At 48.6% G+C, this 19431-nt stretch overlaps 7 protein-coding genes across 7 annotated transcripts; 2 read left to right on the forward strand and 5 right to left on the reverse strand.

Moving 5' to 3' along the window:
- Positions 1-191: 191 nt before the first annotated feature.
- Positions 192-1776, reverse strand: N7487_009740 (putative oxysterol binding protein (Orp8); the record flags this gene model as incomplete). Its single annotated transcript, XM_056877470.1, has 6 exons — positions 192-1142; positions 1197-1256; positions 1310-1379; positions 1436-1475; positions 1535-1611; positions 1700-1776. 6 exons carry the CDS (start codon positions 1774-1776, stop codon positions 192-194), a joined length of 1275 nt encoding a protein of 424 aa, XP_056726050.1.
- Positions 1777-2388: 612 nt separating this feature from the next.
- On the reverse strand, positions 2389-3882 carry N7487_009741 (ubiquitin C-terminal hydrolase 37; the record flags this gene model as incomplete). Its single annotated transcript, XM_056877471.1, has 6 exons — positions 2389-2921; positions 2971-3149; positions 3210-3391; positions 3446-3545; positions 3609-3703; positions 3757-3882. The coding sequence occupies 6 exons, from the start codon at positions 3880-3882 to the stop codon at positions 2389-2391; spliced, it is 1215 nt and encodes a 404-aa protein (XP_056726051.1).
- Positions 3883-4425: 543 nt separating this feature from the next.
- Positions 4426-8364, forward strand: N7487_009742 (uncharacterized protein; the record flags this gene model as incomplete). The annotated part of the gene is made up of 4 exons (XM_056877472.1): positions 4426-4902; positions 4969-5117; positions 5171-8125; positions 8178-8364. 4 exons carry the CDS (start codon positions 4426-4428, stop codon positions 8362-8364), a joined length of 3768 nt encoding a protein of 1255 aa, XP_056726052.1.
- A 945-nt stretch (positions 8365-9309) lies between these two features.
- Positions 9310-10617, reverse strand: N7487_009743 (serum paraoxonase/arylesterase family protein; the record flags this gene model as incomplete). Its single annotated transcript, XM_056877473.1, has 2 exons — positions 9310-10245; positions 10309-10617. The coding sequence occupies 2 exons, from the start codon at positions 10615-10617 to the stop codon at positions 9310-9312; spliced, it is 1245 nt and encodes a 414-aa protein (XP_056726053.1).
- Positions 10618-11686: 1069 nt separating this feature from the next.
- Positions 11687-12552, forward strand: N7487_009744 (uncharacterized protein; the record flags this gene model as incomplete). Its single annotated transcript, XM_056877474.1, has 4 exons — positions 11687-11762; positions 11837-12145; positions 12206-12315; positions 12364-12552. 4 exons carry the CDS (start codon positions 11687-11689, stop codon positions 12550-12552), a joined length of 684 nt encoding a protein of 227 aa, XP_056726054.1.
- An 841-nt stretch (positions 12553-13393) lies between these two features.
- N7487_009745 (ZZ type zinc finger domain protein) lies at positions 13394-16148 on the reverse strand (the record flags this gene model as incomplete). Its single annotated transcript, XM_056877475.1, has 4 exons — positions 13394-14632; positions 14690-14901; positions 14961-15837; positions 16017-16148. 4 exons carry the CDS (start codon positions 16146-16148, stop codon positions 13394-13396), a joined length of 2460 nt encoding a protein of 819 aa, XP_056726055.1.
- Positions 16149-17108: 960 nt separating this feature from the next.
- N7487_009746 (uncharacterized protein) lies at positions 17109-19063 on the reverse strand (the record flags this gene model as incomplete). Its single annotated transcript, XM_056877476.1, has 3 exons — positions 17109-18075; positions 18096-18401; positions 18453-19063. The coding sequence occupies 3 exons, from the start codon at positions 19061-19063 to the stop codon at positions 17109-17111; spliced, it is 1884 nt and encodes a 627-aa protein (XP_056726056.1).
- Positions 19064-19431: the final 368 nt, after the last annotated feature.

Below are 19431 nucleotides of genomic sequence, written 5' to 3' on the forward strand. Positions count from 1 at the left end.
GAATGGCACTGCAGCTATTCACGAAACAGGTTTCTAGGGAATAATGTCTAAGTATGTGAGAATGAGAGTATAACCAAAAAAAAGAGAGATCAAAAGATCATAGCAAAGAGACGCCGAGTTCAATGTTTGTATGGTCGCATGCCAGATACGCCAAAGTTGCTTACACTGTCAAGGGAAGAACACAATTATACCTATGCGCCCTGCACTGTACTTTCTGTCAAAGCGAATTCGCCCGTGCGAATCCCCTCCAGAACCTTTTGTCCCTCCTCGGTGAGCTCTGGCTTACCCAGCGGTGTCACCGCGCCAGTAAAGAACCGGGGACTCCACTCAGTGCCCTTTTCAAGGCGCTCCGCAGCCCGCTGCCGTTGCCGTTCCTCAATATCCTGCTTGAGCTTGGTAGCCTGGTTGAACTGTTTCTCGACAATGGCGTCTGTGACACCCGACCAGAACTTCAATGACTCGTTGGACAGCTGTTCCTCAGATGGAGGTAGGTCCTTTGCGACAGGGTGAAGCGGGGTGATGTCGATGAGCAGGCGGGGCTCCTTGGTGCCCGCCGGGGTGAAGTAGATCTTTCCATGCCAAGAACCGGTAATGCGAGCGACGATATCGCTCTCCGGTACATCTTTCAGTCGAACGATCGTATCCTTGTCCGGGTTATAGCGGAAGATCACACCTTCAAGCTTATTCTGTGACCGACCAATCCAGCCTTCTTCCAAGTACTGCAGGATCGCCTTCAGGCCCGTTTTGGGGCAGGTGACATAACATGTGTCCGCGACTGTGACTGAAAGTGCTCCACGCAGTATTCCTCCCAAGTGAGCGTTTGGGTGAGTTAACTGGTATTCCTCATTGTCCCTCTTCTCGATATTGACGAAGATTCCAAGGTTGTGCTGGCCGGGGCTCACGCGGATACTGGTGCCGGTGAACTTGGCACTGATCTGATCGAATCCGCGCGCTGAGACGCCTCGCTCGGGGCAGTCGATATAGAATGCTGATACTGGAGGATGGTGGGAGGTCTGTTCTGTGAGGTAGCATACTTTGACTTTCTCGTCGCCGTCGGTTACGGTAGAGGAGCCATTGGAGCTTGCTTTGATGCCGGGGAGGTTTCCTTCCTCGGGAATATTGTCGCTAACGTCCCAGCTGCACTAAAGGGTGTTAGCAATGGCCGTGAATGAAATGCCGAAGACACTGGTACTCACTCGGAAGAATTCACCCAAAGTTGAGTTGTATGGTTTGCACGGTTTCCCCTTGACGTATTTCTACCCGCAAGATCAGTAAGTGGTTAGATGAAATTTGAGCAGCCGAAACATACCAGATCCTTAGTAAACCAGAACCGCAACACCTCTAACATTCGACCTAGCTCATCATCCGATTTGCCAATGCTGTAGCTCTTGGGTCAGCACAGAAGCTTCCACCAAATATGGGCACATTTGCTAACCTCGCAAACGTCTCCGGTCGATCCAAGTAATGCCAGTATTCTTGTCACCATCCACAGTCAGCACCAACCCCGCACAGCGTAACACGGATAATGACCTACCTAGATTTGGTCGAGGCTCCAACAGTTGCGCTGGCAGTGAAAAACGAACGGAAGCGATATCTGCCACACCGACGAACCTAGTTCCCACTCATATTAGCGTCTGGCGTTTGGTTATCTGTGTTGCGCAGCGCAGGCGGTGCGGGGAGCCAAGAAAGGGTTGCCTACTTTCGAAGGATGGAGAGGAAAGTCTTCAGCTTGGAAGAATCATCTGGAGCCTTTTCAGGCACTGCGGTGGCAGACATGGTGTGTGTTCAAGTGAGGATTTATAAAGATAAAGAGAGAGATAGGCGTTCAGTCGAATAGAAAAAGGGTGGCAAATTGAAAGAGGTCGGTGATGAGGGGGGTTTTAGTGTCTCTCGGGCCAGCCTCTATACCGAAACAAGAAAACCAAGGCAATACTGAGGTTCAAGGTCCGCAAGAATCTCACGCAAGTCACAGAAACAACCAAAAAAGGAGGTTGGAAAGAAGAAGCAACTCAACAACATTCGAGGCGGTGACGTTTGAACTATTTTTTGCCCGGAGTGGGGTACCTCAGGCGTTAATTTTCCAAGTTTAAATATTTTTGACGATGATATTCTTGTTCTTATGTTTCTTATGTTTCTTATATGGGCTTATATGGGCTTATATAGTTTATTTTTAGAATGGTGACTGCCTACATATATATTAAGAACTATTCTCAACACCTTGCAGAGATATATTGAAGTGAAGTGATTTAAAAAGGAGGTCATTTCACTACGTCACCAGATAAGAACCCCGAATCCATATGGTCATCTTAAGATAGGAAAAAGGAGAGGGAAAAAAGGGAGAAGGAATATCCGAGGTATAACGGGATTTGATATTCAAAGGTCATCCAATCAGTAGGCCACGAGGGCGGACAGTTCCTGCAACTGCTGTTTCTGCGCCAAGCGTCGAAGCCACGTCCGTACCGCTGGTCCATAGTCAAACCGCCGTCCGGCTGCATACTCGTCATCCGACCGGTGGGACTGCTGTTCTTCACGAATACGTGCACGAAGTCCTCGTTGTACTCGGCTGATCATCTGCTGATACTCCCGCAGCTTCTCATCGGAGCATGTCTGATAGTCATCGAGGGTTACCTGAGGGATCACTGCCGCATCGATATCTTCACGTGTCAGAGATAGGGAAGGGTCAGGACCAAGGATAATTTCATCCAAAGCGAGTGTATCTGATGATGGGCACAGGGCCGTGGCGCGCTCGTTGAGAATTTCCAAAGTTCTCACGTTGACAGCCAAGTCGTGGATGAGATCAGGTAGAGGATCCCGCACGAGTCCTAAAATTGAGAATTCAATCTCTTCTTCTTCGTATGCAGCCATTCGATCCAGAAGATTGGGCTTGACCAGTTCCAGCCAGTCGTCTTCAGAGCATTCCCCTACTAGAGTTAGCAAGGTCATCCCATCATGTTTATTGTAGTGCATTACCAAGTGCTCGCGGCTGTCGCTCCAACCCATCAAACTTCCACAGCTGACCCATCACAGGCATGAATGCAATGAAATGGAAGGTAGCATCAGACTCTTCAGCAGCCTGGCCTTTGGTCCCTTTCTTCCTAGTGGTGGCTTCAGTCTTCAACTGCAGATCTGAATTAAGAATGTCCATTTTTCTAATATTGAGTCAGTCTTTTCAGTATTTGAGTGGTAAAAATCAAATCCAAATGGCATACCGTGCATATGAGTTGTGTATTCTTTTGACGAACTCAAAGTTGTTGATTGCATCTCCACGCAGGGCTGGGGTGAAAGGCATAGTGAATTCCTTGAAGGACCGTAGATTCTCTCCCAGATCAATACCCGGGATGTTGTTGACAATATTTAGTAGTGCTACGCTGGCACAAGCATTGTTGGCGGTCTATAAATATATAATCAGTAAGGAACGCATTCAGCAAAATGGTAGGGGACTGACCTGGTTTGCGAACCACAGTCCATCAGGGCAAGTTGCTTCCTGCTTTCCATCGTTATCTTCACGCCAGCGGAAGAGAAAGATCAAGCCATAAACGGGATTACTGCTCATAGTCAGCTATCGAGTTTGTATATAAGAGCACAGTGAGGGGCTTCAAGCAACATACTTAAGGAGCGCCATCATTTCTTCATCAAGAGAAACGACTTCTTGGATCTTTACGCCCTTGACCCCAAAGTCACGTAGCATCACATTAAACAAGGCCTAAATCTCTGTAAGAAAGGAGCCGCCAGTCCCATTTTCAGGCACACACATACCGGTTCTGATTCGATTTCGCAAAATCCATTCCAGCTGTCTTTTTCCGAACGGGACGCAGGCTGACAGATATCGTCGCTGAGATCTTCTGGATCCGTCAGGCGGCGCCTTTTGACTCGAGGACCCATGTTGGTTTTTTTTTTTTTTCTCTTCTTCTTCTTCTTCGTTCTTTTTGTGTGTTTTTTTTTTTTTTTTAAAAAAAAAAAAATAGAGGCAGGGAGTTGTAAAGCTGAAGAGGTGAAGGGCTTCAGGATGAGATTGAAATGTGAAGCTATGATAAAAGGAGTCCTGAGATGATAATAGTGTTTTTTTTGGCTCTTTTCTGTTGAAGGAAATAGAAATAAGATCTTTTATAGAAACAAGTAAATGATAGAATGTAATCAACGTAATCAACGTAGTCAACGTAGTCGATGTAGTCAACAATAGCACATAGAAGAGGGAAGAGGTCATCAGTGGGCCGAGCTTCTCCCGACGCGATTCCCGCGTCTCCAACATTTTTTTGTTTCTTTCTTTTTCTATCTGCTATAGGCGTGAATTGCCCAGATAGCTTCATACAGCTTCATACAGCTTCATTCAACTTCTTTTAACCCATATTACAGCTTTTGAAGGAGCACCATTGCGCCCTAACTACATCCCCCATCTTTCGCCAGCTCCGGCAACCACAGCATGCCATGAACGGTACTCCCCTCCTCCCGTCTGCCTTTCCGCAGACGCCAAAAACAATCCCTGGAACTGGAAGGAGAAAGCTCTTTGAGACTCCTTCGCGATCGCAGCCGCGAGAGCCCCGGGCTGTGCGAACGCCACTCAGATCAGCATCCAAATCGGCCTCGAAAGCGTCGAGACTACCACCCCCAAATCCGAACGATGTGCCACTGATCCCCACCAATGTGATCGATGCTCCCTCTCAACGACTTTATGTCGTTGCAATATATTTTGCCTTGAATGCCTGGAGGATTTATGAGTCCTTGACCGCATCCGATGACTTGGATTCAACCTGGCTGCTGTTGAAATGGGCCACGATCGATGGAATCTTCCTGGTCGGACTGCAGGCTCTGCGCATACCTTGGCTGGAGTGGGCATTCCCGACCACGCTCACACTATTTCTGCTTCACGCCGTGGGCAATGTGTTTTTGATGTTCCGCATCCCAGTGAGTTTTTTTTTTCTTTTCTTTCTTTTTCTTAAACTACCGATCGGCCCTTGCTAATAGCTGCAGATTCCTTGGGCTACATGGATTACTGGTCTAGTAAAAGTGGCATACGATCGCGAATTATCGGTTTCTGAGCGCAGAGTCAAGCCCGGCGATATTATTCACAATGCGTCATTGATTCTCGGAAAGCAAATTGTGCATATTCTACCAGAGGGGTAAGTTTATCCGGTCCATAGATACCTATAAGATCAAGCTAACTTCATAATAGATCCGCCATCCTTAATCCGGATCGGAACTCGCTTTGCCTTGATTCTCTGCAATCCACAATTGACCTGCCCATTCGTGTTAACCAGACCGACCCGGTCCTGATCGAAGTGTTGCGTCTGGATCTTAACACTGGCGAAAATGAAACAATCAGCATTCCGTCGAAGCAATTGAAAACTTTGAAGAAGCAAGCGGAGAAGAAGCATGCCCCGGGTCAACTCCATCGCGACTTGCTCTTCCCCGTGCGCAAGACTGGTGTCTATCGTCTTCAACGGGTGGTGGACGAGTCTCAGCTTGATGTTCATACACGAACATTTGATGCGCTAGTGGTCTCTTGCCCGCGGGCCTTGATCAAGAACTCACACATCGACAAGTGCAAAGGCGAGTTGTCCGACTTCAAACTGGAGGTGGAAGGCACACCTCCATTGAAGATCAAATACAGTCGCCAGGTCAACAATCTCGATCGTGGATTCTCAGTCCTCAACATCCAGCCCGATCATCTACGCTCTCCGTTGCTCAATGGAAGAACGACTGCTGCTCTGTACAGCATCAATCAGCCCGACGTTTCGTGGGCGCAGAGTCAAAAGATTGAGGTCCCATTGAACGAATCATTAAATGACGGTGGAGAATGGTTTTACACCATCGAAGAGGTCCATGATGCTATTGGAAACGTGGCCAATTATTCTACTATCTTTGATGAAGGAGACCGACCATCCACCAAGTCGCACTCTCAGTGGTACCAGTTCTCCGTTCACGAGCGCCCGCAGTTGTCACTGCAAAACTGCAATGCTCAGAATCCGCTGCAAGTGGCCAAGGGAGACAGCACGAGGTTCCCCCTCAGCTTCCATCCTGATGGAAACGCATATGCTAGGGATGGTCCGTTTTCGGTCGGTTACTCATACACAGGCGACAACCAAGAAGCAGCACGTGAACAAAAAGTCGACCTCAAGCATATGAATCAGACTTTGGACATCAAAGAGCCTGGCTTGTATGCCTTGACATCAGTGTCTACCAAGTTCTGTCCAGGAGAGATCCTCGAGCCTTCATCTTGCTATTTGCACAACCCGCCTGAGCCAGAATTGACAGTCAAGGCCGAAAAGATATTTGACCGCTGTGCCAACAACGCTATTGGATTACTCGTGGATTTGGATCTCACGGGATCTCCTCCATTCTCCCTCCGATACAGCATTGAGAGCTCCAAGGGCGTTGTTTCCAAAGTGCAAGCCATCAATGGAATGCGCACGCAGCTCGATTTCACCCCATCGGAAGCTGGCTCATACACCTATCGTTTCATTGATATCGAAGATGCCGTCTACTCGCCGCGGTCTCTCAAGATACCGGTCCTTGAACAAGATGTGAAACCACCGGCTTCGGCTCATTTCCTATCACGGAAATCGAGAACCGCCTGTTTCGGCGAAGCTGTTTCTGTGGAAGTGTCTTTCCTCGGAGAGGCACCTTGGGTCTTGCAATATGAGATCGTCCACAATGGGAAGAGATTGAGGAAGACACTGGAGTCTGATACCGATGTGGCAACTATTACGACTGACAAACTGATCAGTGGTGGTGACTACACCGTGTCTCTGACCAGCGTCAAGGATAAGTCTGGCTGCAAACGGGCTCTCAAGGACAGCCTCAATATCGAAGCCCGATCACAGCCCCCACATGTCTCTTTCGGTCAAATTGACAAGAAGAGAAGTGTCTTGGCTTTGCAGGGCTCCAAGATTGAGATTCCGTTGAGGCTGAGTGGCGAACGCCCTTGGACTGTCAAATATAGGAATGTTGATGTGGACTCGGCGCCCATCCAGAAAAACTTCTGGGATGAAAACAGCATCTTGACAGTTGACAAGCAGGGTCTTTATGAGATCAGCGAAGTATTTGACGTCGGTTGTCCTGGAACCGTGGACCAGTCTGCAAATGAGTTTGAGGTCTCGTGGATCCCACGGCCCCAAATCACAGCCCTTGACGGCTCTCCCATCGGAGCCGCCAAGGAGTTTGCAAAGTCCGAGGTCTGCCAAGGCGACGATGATAGCCTTGAGGTTCGACTGTCCGGCAACCCTCCATACAGTGTTCAATACGAGAAGCGACGCAAGGCGGACCGTGGAGGATTCTCTGCGGCGAAGCCACGGGCTTTGAAGTCCGCCCTTCATGTGACTTCGATGGAAATGGATACCTCCGAGGCTGGAGAATACAGCTATAAGTTCACACAAGTTGGTGACAGCCTCTATGATCACGATCCCAAGAGCAAAGCTCTAGTTGTGACACAAAAGGTCAACCCGCTACCGTCCGCTAAGTTCGACCAACCTGGCCACGTCTTTGGCTTCTGCAAGGAAGACATCAACGGCGAGGAATCCATCCCCATTACCTTGGAGGGTGTCCCACCGTTCTCCCTAGAGATCACCATCAAACACCACTCCAACGCCAAACCGGAGATTGTCACGATTCCCAAGATCAATTCCAATCGCCACAAACTGCTGATCCCTCGTCGTCATCTTGACTTGGGACAACACCAAGTCAGCATCCACAAGGTTCGCGACTCTAGAGGATGTCAAAAGACCACCGACCTCGATGCTTCCTCGGTACGGGTCGCCATCTCCGATGTTCCTACCATTATCCCGCTCGAGTCCAAAGTGGACTACTGTGTGGGCGAACGGCTTTCTTTCTCGCTGTCCGGCCATGCTCCATTCGATGTGTTCTACACGTTCGACGGGGCCAAGCGCAAGGCCACTAGTCAAACCGCTAACTTCCGTCGTATTGCGGAGCTTCCCGGTCAGTTCACCATCAACGCCGTCAGTGACGGAGCCAGTGGCAAATGCAAGGCCCACAAAGACATCACCAAGGTCATCCACGCTATGCCCAGCGTGCGGATCAGTAAGGGCAAAGAATCAGTGGTGGACATTCACGAGGGCGGCGAAGCCGAACTTCACTTTGAGTTCTGGGGTACACCCCCATTCGAATTCACGTAAGTCAATAACCTCTACGCTCTACCAACCCAGTCTGCTAACCTTTCACAGATACATCCGAAGCTCCAATGTCCGCAAGGGAAAGAAGTCGGAGATCCTTGATATCAAGCACGACATCTCCTATGAAAACATGAAGACGATCAAGACCTCTGATGAGGGAACTTACGAGGTTATCGCGATCAAGGACAAGTTCTGCTCATTCTCTTCCCAGACTCCATCGGGCAAGTCAGACAGATGAAGATAAATCAAATGATGTGATGAATGTGGTGTAATACTTGGTGTTTTTATGAATCTTGTTATTTACCTTGCCTTATGGCTTTCTACTTTTTTTTTTTTTTTTTCCTTCTCCAATTTGTTGCATTGCAGCGGCGCTAGCACTCCAATTTCAGATATCTACATGCTTTCTGTCAAACTAATTCAAATTTGTCTACCAGGACGGTCACATCTGACTTTCAAATCTAAGCTCTGTTGGAACTCGACCATCTTGTCCACTCAAGCCCAAACTATATTTCAAAGCTCGGATTCTAATTTGGGGAGACAATAAGGAATATATTGGACTGGGAAGCCTCGATGCACCAAGCTATAGAGGAAGATGTCTAGTGTAAATCCACGATTATGGACCAAACACGATCCCCTTTTTGAATAGCCTTTCCCTTTAATAAGTAGATGCAAAAATCCCGCGTAGGGCCACAGCCAGCAGAGATGATATTACAGATATTGGCTCTGAAGCTAGATGAATGAGGATAGATCTCTAATATGGGTGTTCCCAATCCCAGTTTTTTCGTGCAGACGCTCCATGGGGATTTGTTTGCGTCTTTGTGTTCAACTGAGAATGGTGAGTATACACATCTGACAGATCCCCCTAACTCGGTCATCCACGAGCTCACTCCTCTGTTGGATGCTTCTTCAACCTGGGAATGGGGTGGCCATGCCCATACACTCCCCGTTTAACATATAATCATCACGTTTCTGGCGCATTTACTTGACGTGGCGGGGGCTGATCGATTCTTGAAGATGGATTCCAGGTAGAAGGGGAAATATATAAAAAGCTTTTAATATAGCGTGAGATAGAGGGAGGAAGATTGAATTTGGGGATCAAGTGGTTGGAATTTATAGAACCCAAGGCAAAGAACAAACATTGTTCGCTATTTGAAGGCAAATTCGACCGAAAAATTTACAATATCTACAACTCAACCTGTACAGCCACCATACTCTCCGACATGAACCCAGTAACAAAGAGCCAAGCAAGCTTCTTACCACCAGCCTTAGGCTCAATCGGCACCAAAACAGCCGCACTCGCAGTCCGAAGCCTGGACCCATCATCTTCAAACAGCACCTTCTTCTCCCAGACCCCAGTGCGCGAATCAAGAGTCGCATACCACACCTGAATAGGATCTAAAGCATTCGGATCCTTAGAATTAGCCATCAAGTGAATAGCCTGCGAGACACCGGCGGTAAGGAATCCACTCGCATCATGTGAGTCGGTGCTATACGGATCGTGGTAGTAAGACGGGTTATCTGCGAGAGAGCTAAAAGCGACCGAGGTATCGATGGAGATAGAGTGGTTGGACTCGTGTCGAGTTGCGAGGAACATTTCGCCACCCATGGCGCTGCAAATGATGACTTCATTATCGGTGCGGCCGTGTCCGAGACCATTGTTGTTCCATAGACCTGTTAGTGCGACGGAGGCTTCGATGGGAGCGTCTTTGCTTGCTAGGTCGGCGATCTGCACGTGGATGATGTTGGACCACTTGGCTGAGCGCCAGATGTCTTCGATAAGTCGCATGGGACCCTCACGGTAGAAGTGGTCGTTCGTGACATAGAAGGAGACAGGGCTGATGGCATAGATATCGTTGGGGGTTTGGATGAGCGGGTGGTTGATTGAGCGCACATGTCTGATGGAATTGGAGTTTAGGATGTGGTGGAAGAGCTCGATCTGAGACCGGGCTTTGGGGATGTCCTTAGGCTCGCCGGCTTCAAAGTATGCCGGGTTGGACAAGTGGTTGACGGCATAGATATAGACTGCGTCTGACTGCTCGGGATCCTCAATGACATCAATTCCATGTGTCACCAAGGGACCTTGGAAGTTCTCGAATGCCAGACGGGTTGATTTCATGGTCTATTTTTGGGGTCAATTTTTGAGATTTGTTTTCGATATTAAACATGTTTAGAACAAACCCACCTTGGGATCCACAACATGGATAGAGCCTTGGGCCGTGGGTGGCAGCATGTGGCCCAGCGGTGGGAACCAGCTCAACCGGGTGCTCTTGTTGTCCTCACAGGCAGTGAACAGCAGGTTTGCTGGGCGGTAGTGGTGCACATCCTCGCAGTGAATAGTATCCTCGATGTAGATTGGGCCTTGGCCTTCGCCCAGTGCTGTCGGATTGGGAGTGAGGAAATATCCTGTAATATGCACGAAATGGCTTATTGGGCCAGCCAGAAAGGCAACCAGAGCCACAAGGCCGAGGCTGAATGCGGTACCGAATGCCATGCTATTGCGTATTCAAGTGCGAATGAATATTCTGGAGCAAAGTATGAATTGAAAAAAAAATGAAAGGTCCATATTTATGTGCAACTCCATTCTAGCCCCTCATTAAATTGGACCTCGGGAAATATCCTCGGGATGCTTGAAAAGTAATGGTTATCTAATGGTTCATTGGACTCCTAGTACTCCTCTAATTGTGGAGCGAAGCGAAGCAACTTAAATCAGCGCCCTCCTCCCGGAGTCCCCCCCGGGAGGAGTTCCCCGGAATCCAAAATCCATAACAAACCTACGTCACCTGAAATTGTGTAGTGGCCACGTGACCCTATGTCTCTCCCGAGGTCTTTTAGGCCCTAAATCTATAAGGTGCTAAACTAGATACTGATCTATATCCTAGCGTATAACTATAGATAAGTACTAAGCTACTATTTGCTGTTTAATTCCGTGGACTAAGGCATCAATTATATAAAATTAGAATCAGTCGTTCCACTCCGCAACGACTGACTATCTAGAGATCTGGAGGCTGCCCCCCAAGATCCCTCGTCTAGGTACCCCGTACAGTTCACAGTCCACGGGTATAACCTTTTGCTTTTGACCTTTGAGTTGTTTGCTACTAAGCCTATTTAGGAAATTGCTCTTGCCAGTACCACGGATCAATCCAGTACACATATATTGAACAAAGAAAGTGTTTGCTACTAGGCCTGTCTAGGAAATTATTCTTGCCAGTACCATGGATCAATCCATTACATATGTATTGATTGAACAAAGGTGCCCAGGTGTTTGCTACTAATCCTATTTAGGAAATGGATATCAGCTGCAGGGCTTCCAAGGCTTCCAAGGTTATATTGTTCACCCCAGGCTTTCTCTTGAATCTTTAAATCTCAAGCCTTTCGAACTTGACTTGATCCATAACACTTGATCTCTTCCTTTTGTCGAACTTGGCTCAACTTTTCTCATACAATACTCAATCCCTTACCATCCTCCACTGTTTTATCAATATGCCGACTCACAAGGTTGTTAAAAGAAAATTGACCAAGCGCAAGCTTGTGAATGAAATCCTATTGGCGACGTGCAGTCTATGCTCAACCTGAGTTTTTCACTTAACAACACTGAGCTCCGTAACCAGCCTGTGGTTGATCCGTTTGCCATTTGTGGTACGTATACCCAAATGAATATTGAAGGTCATATAACTGACTTGAATAAGCTGAACGGATGGAATTTACCTAAGATGCATTTGGAAACGGTGAAGGAAACGAAGCATTGACACGAGTCGCGCTCAACAACCTTCTCGTATGTGCACATCGTCACGTCACCTCGCGTTTTGACAACCTCAACAATGCAATCCATATCAATGCAGAAGGCCACTGGAGGTACGGACCAGTAGTCCACAAGGGTGCAAAATATGATTTGATTGGGCGCCCCAATTATAGTGTGTGGTACGGAACACAAGAGGATCTTGCGGTTAGCGTTGTGGTAGTTGAGGCAAAGTCGGGGACAACAGCTACATCTGGAGTGGCCCAAACACTAGGTTATATGGGTAAGTACTTCAACTATTATTGCTTTAAATTCTGGAATATATAATCTAACTTGATCAAAGGGTGTGTACATCGGAGACGTAAAGACCTTGCGAAGCTGAATTTGACGGTGTACGGTGTTGTTACTGATGGCCAATACTTTGTTTTCCTGAAAATCAATGATGATTCACAGGTAAGTACGGTCTATTATTGAATCATGCACATTCTAATATTTAAATAGTGGAGTGAGCACATAATTTCCACCCGCCTTGACAACTACAAGGAGGCCCTTGGTTTGCTAGTACACTTCTTCCATTCCGCCGCAGTTATGTCGCCTTTACAATCAGAGAAGGCATCAATTCAAACCCACTCAAAGGAGTCTTCTAGTGTGTCATATATGGAATTTGATGAAGAGGGGGAGGAGGTTTGATTGTTCTTACAGTTTTCGTTTTACTTTGTTATATTCTTATTTGCTGCTTTCACTACGAAGTACGTCCCGAGAATGTCGATTCATGCAGCAGTATAGTTACCATGCGACAAAATTCCCTTTTCGGGTATTGTTTGTGTCTACGAAGATGCTTGAATAAGTTACCCTGGTTCTGTCAGCTGATCGTATCTAGCAGGCAAAAGATAATGGTATTTATATTTACACTACTCCGTATACAAATTGATATATCACCACTTTGAGGTGGTTTACAACTTGTAAATATGAAACAAATTTTATCCTTATACTTAAGAGTAGAGAGCTACTAAAAGTCCCTAGAAGTGGTGATATATGGGATATTAGAATAGTTGGTAGGATTCTCCAGAGGTCAGCAAATTTTGTCTGTTTTTGTTGAATGGAAGTTAACATATTCTAGATTGTATAGAATATTGTGGGGAGCATAAAAAAAAGACCTGGGAAACCCTGGGGATACATATTTATGCTTACCTCGGGATACCTAAATGAGATTAGCGCATATAAGAACCAGAGTCATCTGAAGAGAAGAGTTCAAATCATTACAATAAACCTCAAAAAAAGAGCAAAGTACATTAAACTATCCTAGGCAAAAATGATGCAACTCTCTTTTTTTTCTTTGTCTGTTTTCGTAGGCCAAAAAAAAATGAAATAAAATAATAAAAACCATTCTCATTAAGTCTAGTCATGCTCGGAGTGACTAGACCTCTGCGGCAAAGTCCGAAAGAAAGGAGAAGAAAATAAATAAAAAAGAGTGCACTGGTGCAAATTCCCAATTCCATATCGTGTCATGATGAATCCCCGCAAACATTTTTCAGTTTGCGGACTGCTTGGCCTCGAGATATTCCTGATCACTGGCGTCAAGAACGTCATATTCTTCGTCAGTCAGGAAGCCAGTGTCGGCATCGGTGGAGGCATCGTCCAGAGTCAGGCTCTCAACATCCTCTAGAACATCCACCTCCGAAGAATTCGACAAGGTCGGTGCCTGTGGTGCAGGAGCCTCGGCTTGGTGAGTGCTTGACTCAGGAGATTCCTTCTCCAACTTGGGGAAGATCATACCACTGCCGGTAACTTCAGATACGGCAGGGTATGTCTCGCTGGTGCCGGCTTCTTCCAGAGAAGCAGTCTGTACCTCGACGTCACACCACAGACGATGACCGATGGCCACACCGTTAGGCAGTTTCAGACGCCAGTAGGAGATAGCAGGGCCTTCGTGCTGAGAGGTGCGGAGGTTGACAGTAAAGTCAGCACTCTCGCCTGGCTCCACAGGGGCAAGCAATTTGTTGCTTTCCATAGCTGAGCGAATAGACTCGACGCTAGATGGGTGGAAGACATCGACGTTGAACATCTTGTCTCCACCGACGAAGCGCACATCACAGCCAACGGGCCACGCTGCAGGGCCAGGGTTGTAGAGAGTCCAGGTCTGGCGGAACATGGTGTTTGGAGCCATCTTTGTACCGTCGGTGATAGTGTCACGAATAAAGAATGCCTTGTAGTCGGACATAATAGAGCCATCGGTCTCGGAAATGGGCTTGCTAATGAATGGCTGAGGCTCAACCTTCTCCACAGACTTGCTGCTAGCATCCACCTCAACGGGTTCCTGCTTCTCAACTGCGGCCTGGTCAACGGGCCGAGTGGGCCGAGTGGGGGCATCAATCTGGTCACCCAGGGCAACTGCTCCATTCAAGCTGTCGTCGCCGATGGTGCTCACAGTCACATTGCGGACGGGAGTGTTGAACTTGACCAGCGGATGAGTGCGGTTGTGGTGGTCAGTCGGAAGAGCCTCGCAGCTCGCACAGAAGTCGGTGTCATCACAGACAGCGCACTTGTAGCGAACTCCGCTGATGTAATTCTGCGCAGGTTTGCTCTTGCACAGAGGACCGTCACAGAAGATTCCATAGTGGATTTCATGTTCTCGAGCAGGTTCACCAATAGAATCGTAAACCTGCACGAACCGATGACTCGGGTGGCTTTGAGGAGCAGTCAAAATGCATTCGGGGCAGAAGTCCCAATCGGGGCAGGCTAAGCACTTGTGACGAACACCAACGATACGCTAACAAAAAAAAAATATTAGTCGAGAGCCTCCCTAGTGGGTGCAATGAGTATATACCTTGTCACACCCGTCACAGACAGCGGCGTGTCGGAACTGCCGACCGGGAAGACAGCGAGAGGTGATCAGATTCTTCAAGCAGAAGTTTCGGTCAGATCCCAGGTGGAAGGTGTGGCCAGGGTGGTGTCCATGCTTATTTCGGAGGAGGCAGCGAAGGCATAGATCATAGTCCTCGCACTCATTGCAGCGGACGAGGTTGCTTTCGTCGGCTTCTGTTTATTGTGAGCAAAGAGAAGAGAGAGGAAAGTGATAAAAAAAAAAAAAAACTTACCACGGCAGCATCCATTGCACATTGGCTTGTCATCACCCTGAATGGCAGCATCCAAACAAGCCGACGGGGCTGCTGGCTCTGGAATCGACTCCTGGATTGACTCTGGAATTGATTCCTGAATCGACTCAGGGACTGGCTCAGGGACCGACTCCGGGACGTGGCACACCGGCTTGGTGATCACCTCACGCTGAATCTGAGTAGGCACCGTGGGGTTGAACTCCATTGCTGATTGATCCCGAGGAGCAATAGTCTCCGTGGTACTGTTCGTGACAACACCATCCTTGACCGTCCTCTTGATCAACCAGTGACCTTCGCCGCGGCAAGATGTCCCGGCACCGACACATTGTAGGCACAAGTCATAGTCCCCGTTCTCGCAAATGCTGCAGTGATAATGCGCATTTGCAATAGAACGACCACAGTGATTGCAGTCAATGCAGAACATCCCGTTGGACGAGCTGTGGGAGATGACCGGGAACTGATGCTTCTCTTGGTCCATCTCGAATGTGCGGTAGCGAGGTTGGCCGAGAGGCAACTCTTTCTCATCGGTAGAATGAGGAACCTGGGCTGACTCAATGAGAGGGAGGGTATCGGGAGGTGCTAGAGGACTCAGGACCGTTTCGAGATAACTCTGACGAGTGTGGTTGGTTGATTCCATCGGCACAGTGGGTTCTGATGGTACTGGTGATGTTGCAGATGTGTTTTGGGAAGGAAGAGTAGTAACCTTGATACGAAGCTTGGACTTGGCCTTGGCAGCTCGGTAGAGTTGTTTGTAGACTGCGATGTTCTCACAATCTAAGCGAACGTAAGAACCAGCACTGTCGGAATAGCGTTCAAGGATGACGTTGACATCCGCCGGAACCCCGAGCAGTTTGCTAAGCTAAACCAAAAGCGTCAAGTCAGCTTGCGAAAAAAAACAAAAACAAAACAGAAGTGTGTCCTTTTGTTTACGGTTGGAAGAAAATATTTGGAAGACACAAAACATGATCTGATGATCGCTGAAGATAAGGAATGGAGTCGGACTACAGATCCGGAGCTTGAGCTTGAGTGGAGACTTACCATCTGGGGAAACACCTGGGCCTTCAGCTCCCTAAGAGGCATCTTAAAGCGACGGTTACTGTCATTGTAAAGTACTTTGACGGTAACCAGATTCTCTGGACCCGAATGAGACGTAGGAGATGGGGTGGTCATCGTAGACGATGTGAAGGTCCCAGGGTGGATACACCTTTGAGATAAGGCAACTGTACTAGGGTGATGGGTGGGAAAGGAGAAAAACAGCACTTTACGAGCCAGAAAGAAATGCTGGAAGATAAAATGATGATTTTTTTATGATGAAGGAAGAAAAGAAAAGAAGTAGAGGAGAGTCCAAGAAGATAAGAGGGGAGTTGTACAAGAGGCCGTCGAATTGAAGGGAAAAAGCGGAGAGACGGTCAGCTGCTGCTCACTGACAGGGAAGGCGGTGAATGATTTCCCTTCCAGGATGGATTACATAATATCATATGACGTGTTCAACCCGGAGAGAATGCCAAGAAATACAGTCACTATCAGACCCTAGGTGGACCTAGGTACTCCATAGAGTGTCTAGAGTTGTCTACATGGTGGACTTGATGGACTGAAGAAATGAGTTACAGTATTGGCTTTTTTTTAATTCTTCATCACAACTCCCTCGAGAGGGAGGACAAAAAAAGATCATCAAAATAGAAAACAGGAAAAGATGATGTAATGCACTGAATGCAGAACGGGGATTCGATCGCCCGATTGGAGGAGAGTGAGGGGGTTTGGGCTGAGAAGGGCTAGAACCAAGACGTGATATTCCCAAGTCTTCGAAGTAGATGTGGGGAAAGTTGCGGAGGGAAAACGCTCAAATGCATTGAAATCCAAAAGGGCCATGAATCAAAACAAGGACAAAAATTAAGGGAGCAAAGATAGGAGCAAAACTTGGCTAGAGAATGTGTGGATGCTGGAAAAGAAGTAAAAAGAAAAAAAGAAAAAAGCAAAGTGAATCAAAGATCCTTGTAGATCCTGGAGAGAGGTGAAAGAAAACTGAAAGAAAATTGAGAACAAAGAGAGAAGTGGTGGAAATGAAATCGAAGATGTGATAAGATGCCAAAAAGAAAAAGAGAAGAGAAGATAAGAGAAGAAAGTGATTCATCACTGCCCATAATATTGACCGGATTGTTGAGGATAGTAGAAGGTTGTGCCTGGCGGTGTCATCATCCCACCCATGCCAACCACACCCCCAGGCCCAGATCCCGATCCTGGTCCTGGTGCGGGACCTCCGTACATATTGTTGGCATCATAAAAGTAGACGGTGCCCCCAGACTCATGAGCAACAGTACCCGGTGGAGGGGGCTGCTCCCCAGCTAAATAGGGCATTGCTTGCTGGCCCGGGAAATTTGGTACAGAAGCTCCGGGCCCAACGGGTCCGTTGTAGCCCGCATAATCGGGCCCAGAAGGCGGGTAATACATGCCCGAAGGATAACTCGGGGGGTAGAAGCCGGGCTGGTGGTAATTGTAAGGTTGGAAGGGCGGTGCGTGGATTGCCCGCTCCGGAATCTGGGAAAGCGGAGTGGCCGAAGGCTGGCTGGGCGGGCCATGGGCTGGAAGAGGGACTTGGTGGTGGAAGGGCTGCTCATGCTGGGGTTGAGGAGGGTTAAAGGCTAACGGGAAAGTCGCTGGACTTTCAATATCCGCAACGGAGACCGTCTTTTGAGGACGAGGTTGGTGCATGGGGATCGGGGCGGGGCGGCTTTCGCGATAGGCCGGATGAGGAAGGGACATAGCCATTGCAGGCCCAAATGGTGGGATCCCGACAGGCGGACGAGGTGGAGGGGGAAGGCGGACAACGGGCTTGGGGTCGGTGGGAATTATAGGTCTGGAATAGACAGACCCAGCAGGTGATGGCCACCCATCCTGAGAAGGCGGCATGCCAAATGAAGATCGACGGCTGACAACGCTAGGCGTGTAAGAGGAGTTGGGGTAGTAGCTGGGACGTCGTCCACTGTACCAGCCGCCACCACGACCGCCTCGACCACGAGAGACTTGGTTCGGCCGCAACGCGCGGGGGATGAAGATAAAGGAACGTTCGACCGAGGGGAATATGTATCGGGGCGGCTGGCTGGGAAGAGAAATTCGTACCGGCTTGTCGCGTCGTAAGGGGGTCGGTGTTGAGGTAGCCGGGTGTGGAGTCTCTTGGGCACGGAAGAAAAATGAACTGGATTGGCCATGCCGGGCAAGGAAACAACGACAGGTACATTCCCAACCAATGTTGTACTAGAGAAGGACCGGTTGGGCGGGGAGGATCTAGGGGCGGTGGGGACAGATGCGCCAGTATTAGGCATCGCGGATGGTGTTGGGCGCTTTGCTGTAGGTCGATCCTCGCCAGCCACGGTATCGTGGAGATCGTGTGCCCACTGCCCTCCACTGGCATCGGGCTTGGAAGATCTGAATCATAGTAAGAAACATGATTGGGGGATGGAATGGAACATAACACACCTCCGAGAGCTGCCATCTACGATCAGGCCGTAGGGGCGAGACTTGCTCTTGAGCCGGTGACCGTTGTCGGTGGATCGCTTGTCATGAAGGAAAAAGCTGCCGCGAGTGGGGACAAAGGCCGGGTTCTGCTCTCGGTCCTTGACATACTTGTCATTCTCGCGGCGCTTTCTGGAAGCCAAATTGTTTCGATTTGGCTCGCTTGGAGGGGCGGAAGGCGTTCTTCCAGGGTGAGCGTCTTGTTCCTTGAGATCGTCAAAATGAACCTCCGCAGCGTCGCCCGCACCGTCTGAGATCTTCAGGCCGTTCAACATTGCCTCTGTATCTGAAACAGTTGTCTTGAGTCCGCTTTTTTCAGGTGATGCAGAGCTACTCCGTGTAGATTTGTCCACCCCATGACCGTTGACCTTGTCTGCCTTATCCAACGTAGCAACCTCGTCCTCGCTCTCGTCGCTGACTTCTCCGTCTGCATCTTCGTCCTCTTGGTGACTGTCCACCGAGCCTTCACTCAAGGAGTCGTCTCCAATGTCACCAGCCATTGAACCCTCTTCTTCACCATCTTCCTCCCGCCTCTTTCTGCGGCTGGCCCCGATATGACGTCGAAGAGGAGCCATGTTGAAGATGCAAGGGATTAATCACTTGGGGGAGGCGTGGATGTTTTCTGTTGACACACGCTTGTCTTGGCCGTTATCGGGACCGGGTTGGCTTAGAGAACGGAGTATGGTGAAAACAGCGGGCGTTGAAGGACGATAAAGCAGTGGAATAGCAAATGAAATCAAGAAAGATCAAAATACCAAGATAGGCTAGAAGAAACAAAAGGACACCTTGTGCAAGAATTATAACTAAAGTGAAGAGAAAGAAGAGAAAGAGCAAGGGGGGAAGAAGAAAGGAGATGCAGCCCAAGAGAGATGGAGAAGTACTGAGAGACTCGAGTACAGAAGAAGGGCATGACATCGCGGGAGACGTCAGGCCTGATCGGGCC

The sequence above is a fragment of the Penicillium crustosum genome, assembly GCF_028827405.1.
Source record: "Penicillium crustosum strain IBT 35664 chromosome Unknown utg000004l_segment0_segment0, whole genome shotgun sequence".
NCBI classification, from domain to species: domain Eukaryota; kingdom Fungi; phylum Ascomycota; class Eurotiomycetes; order Eurotiales; family Aspergillaceae; genus Penicillium; species Penicillium crustosum.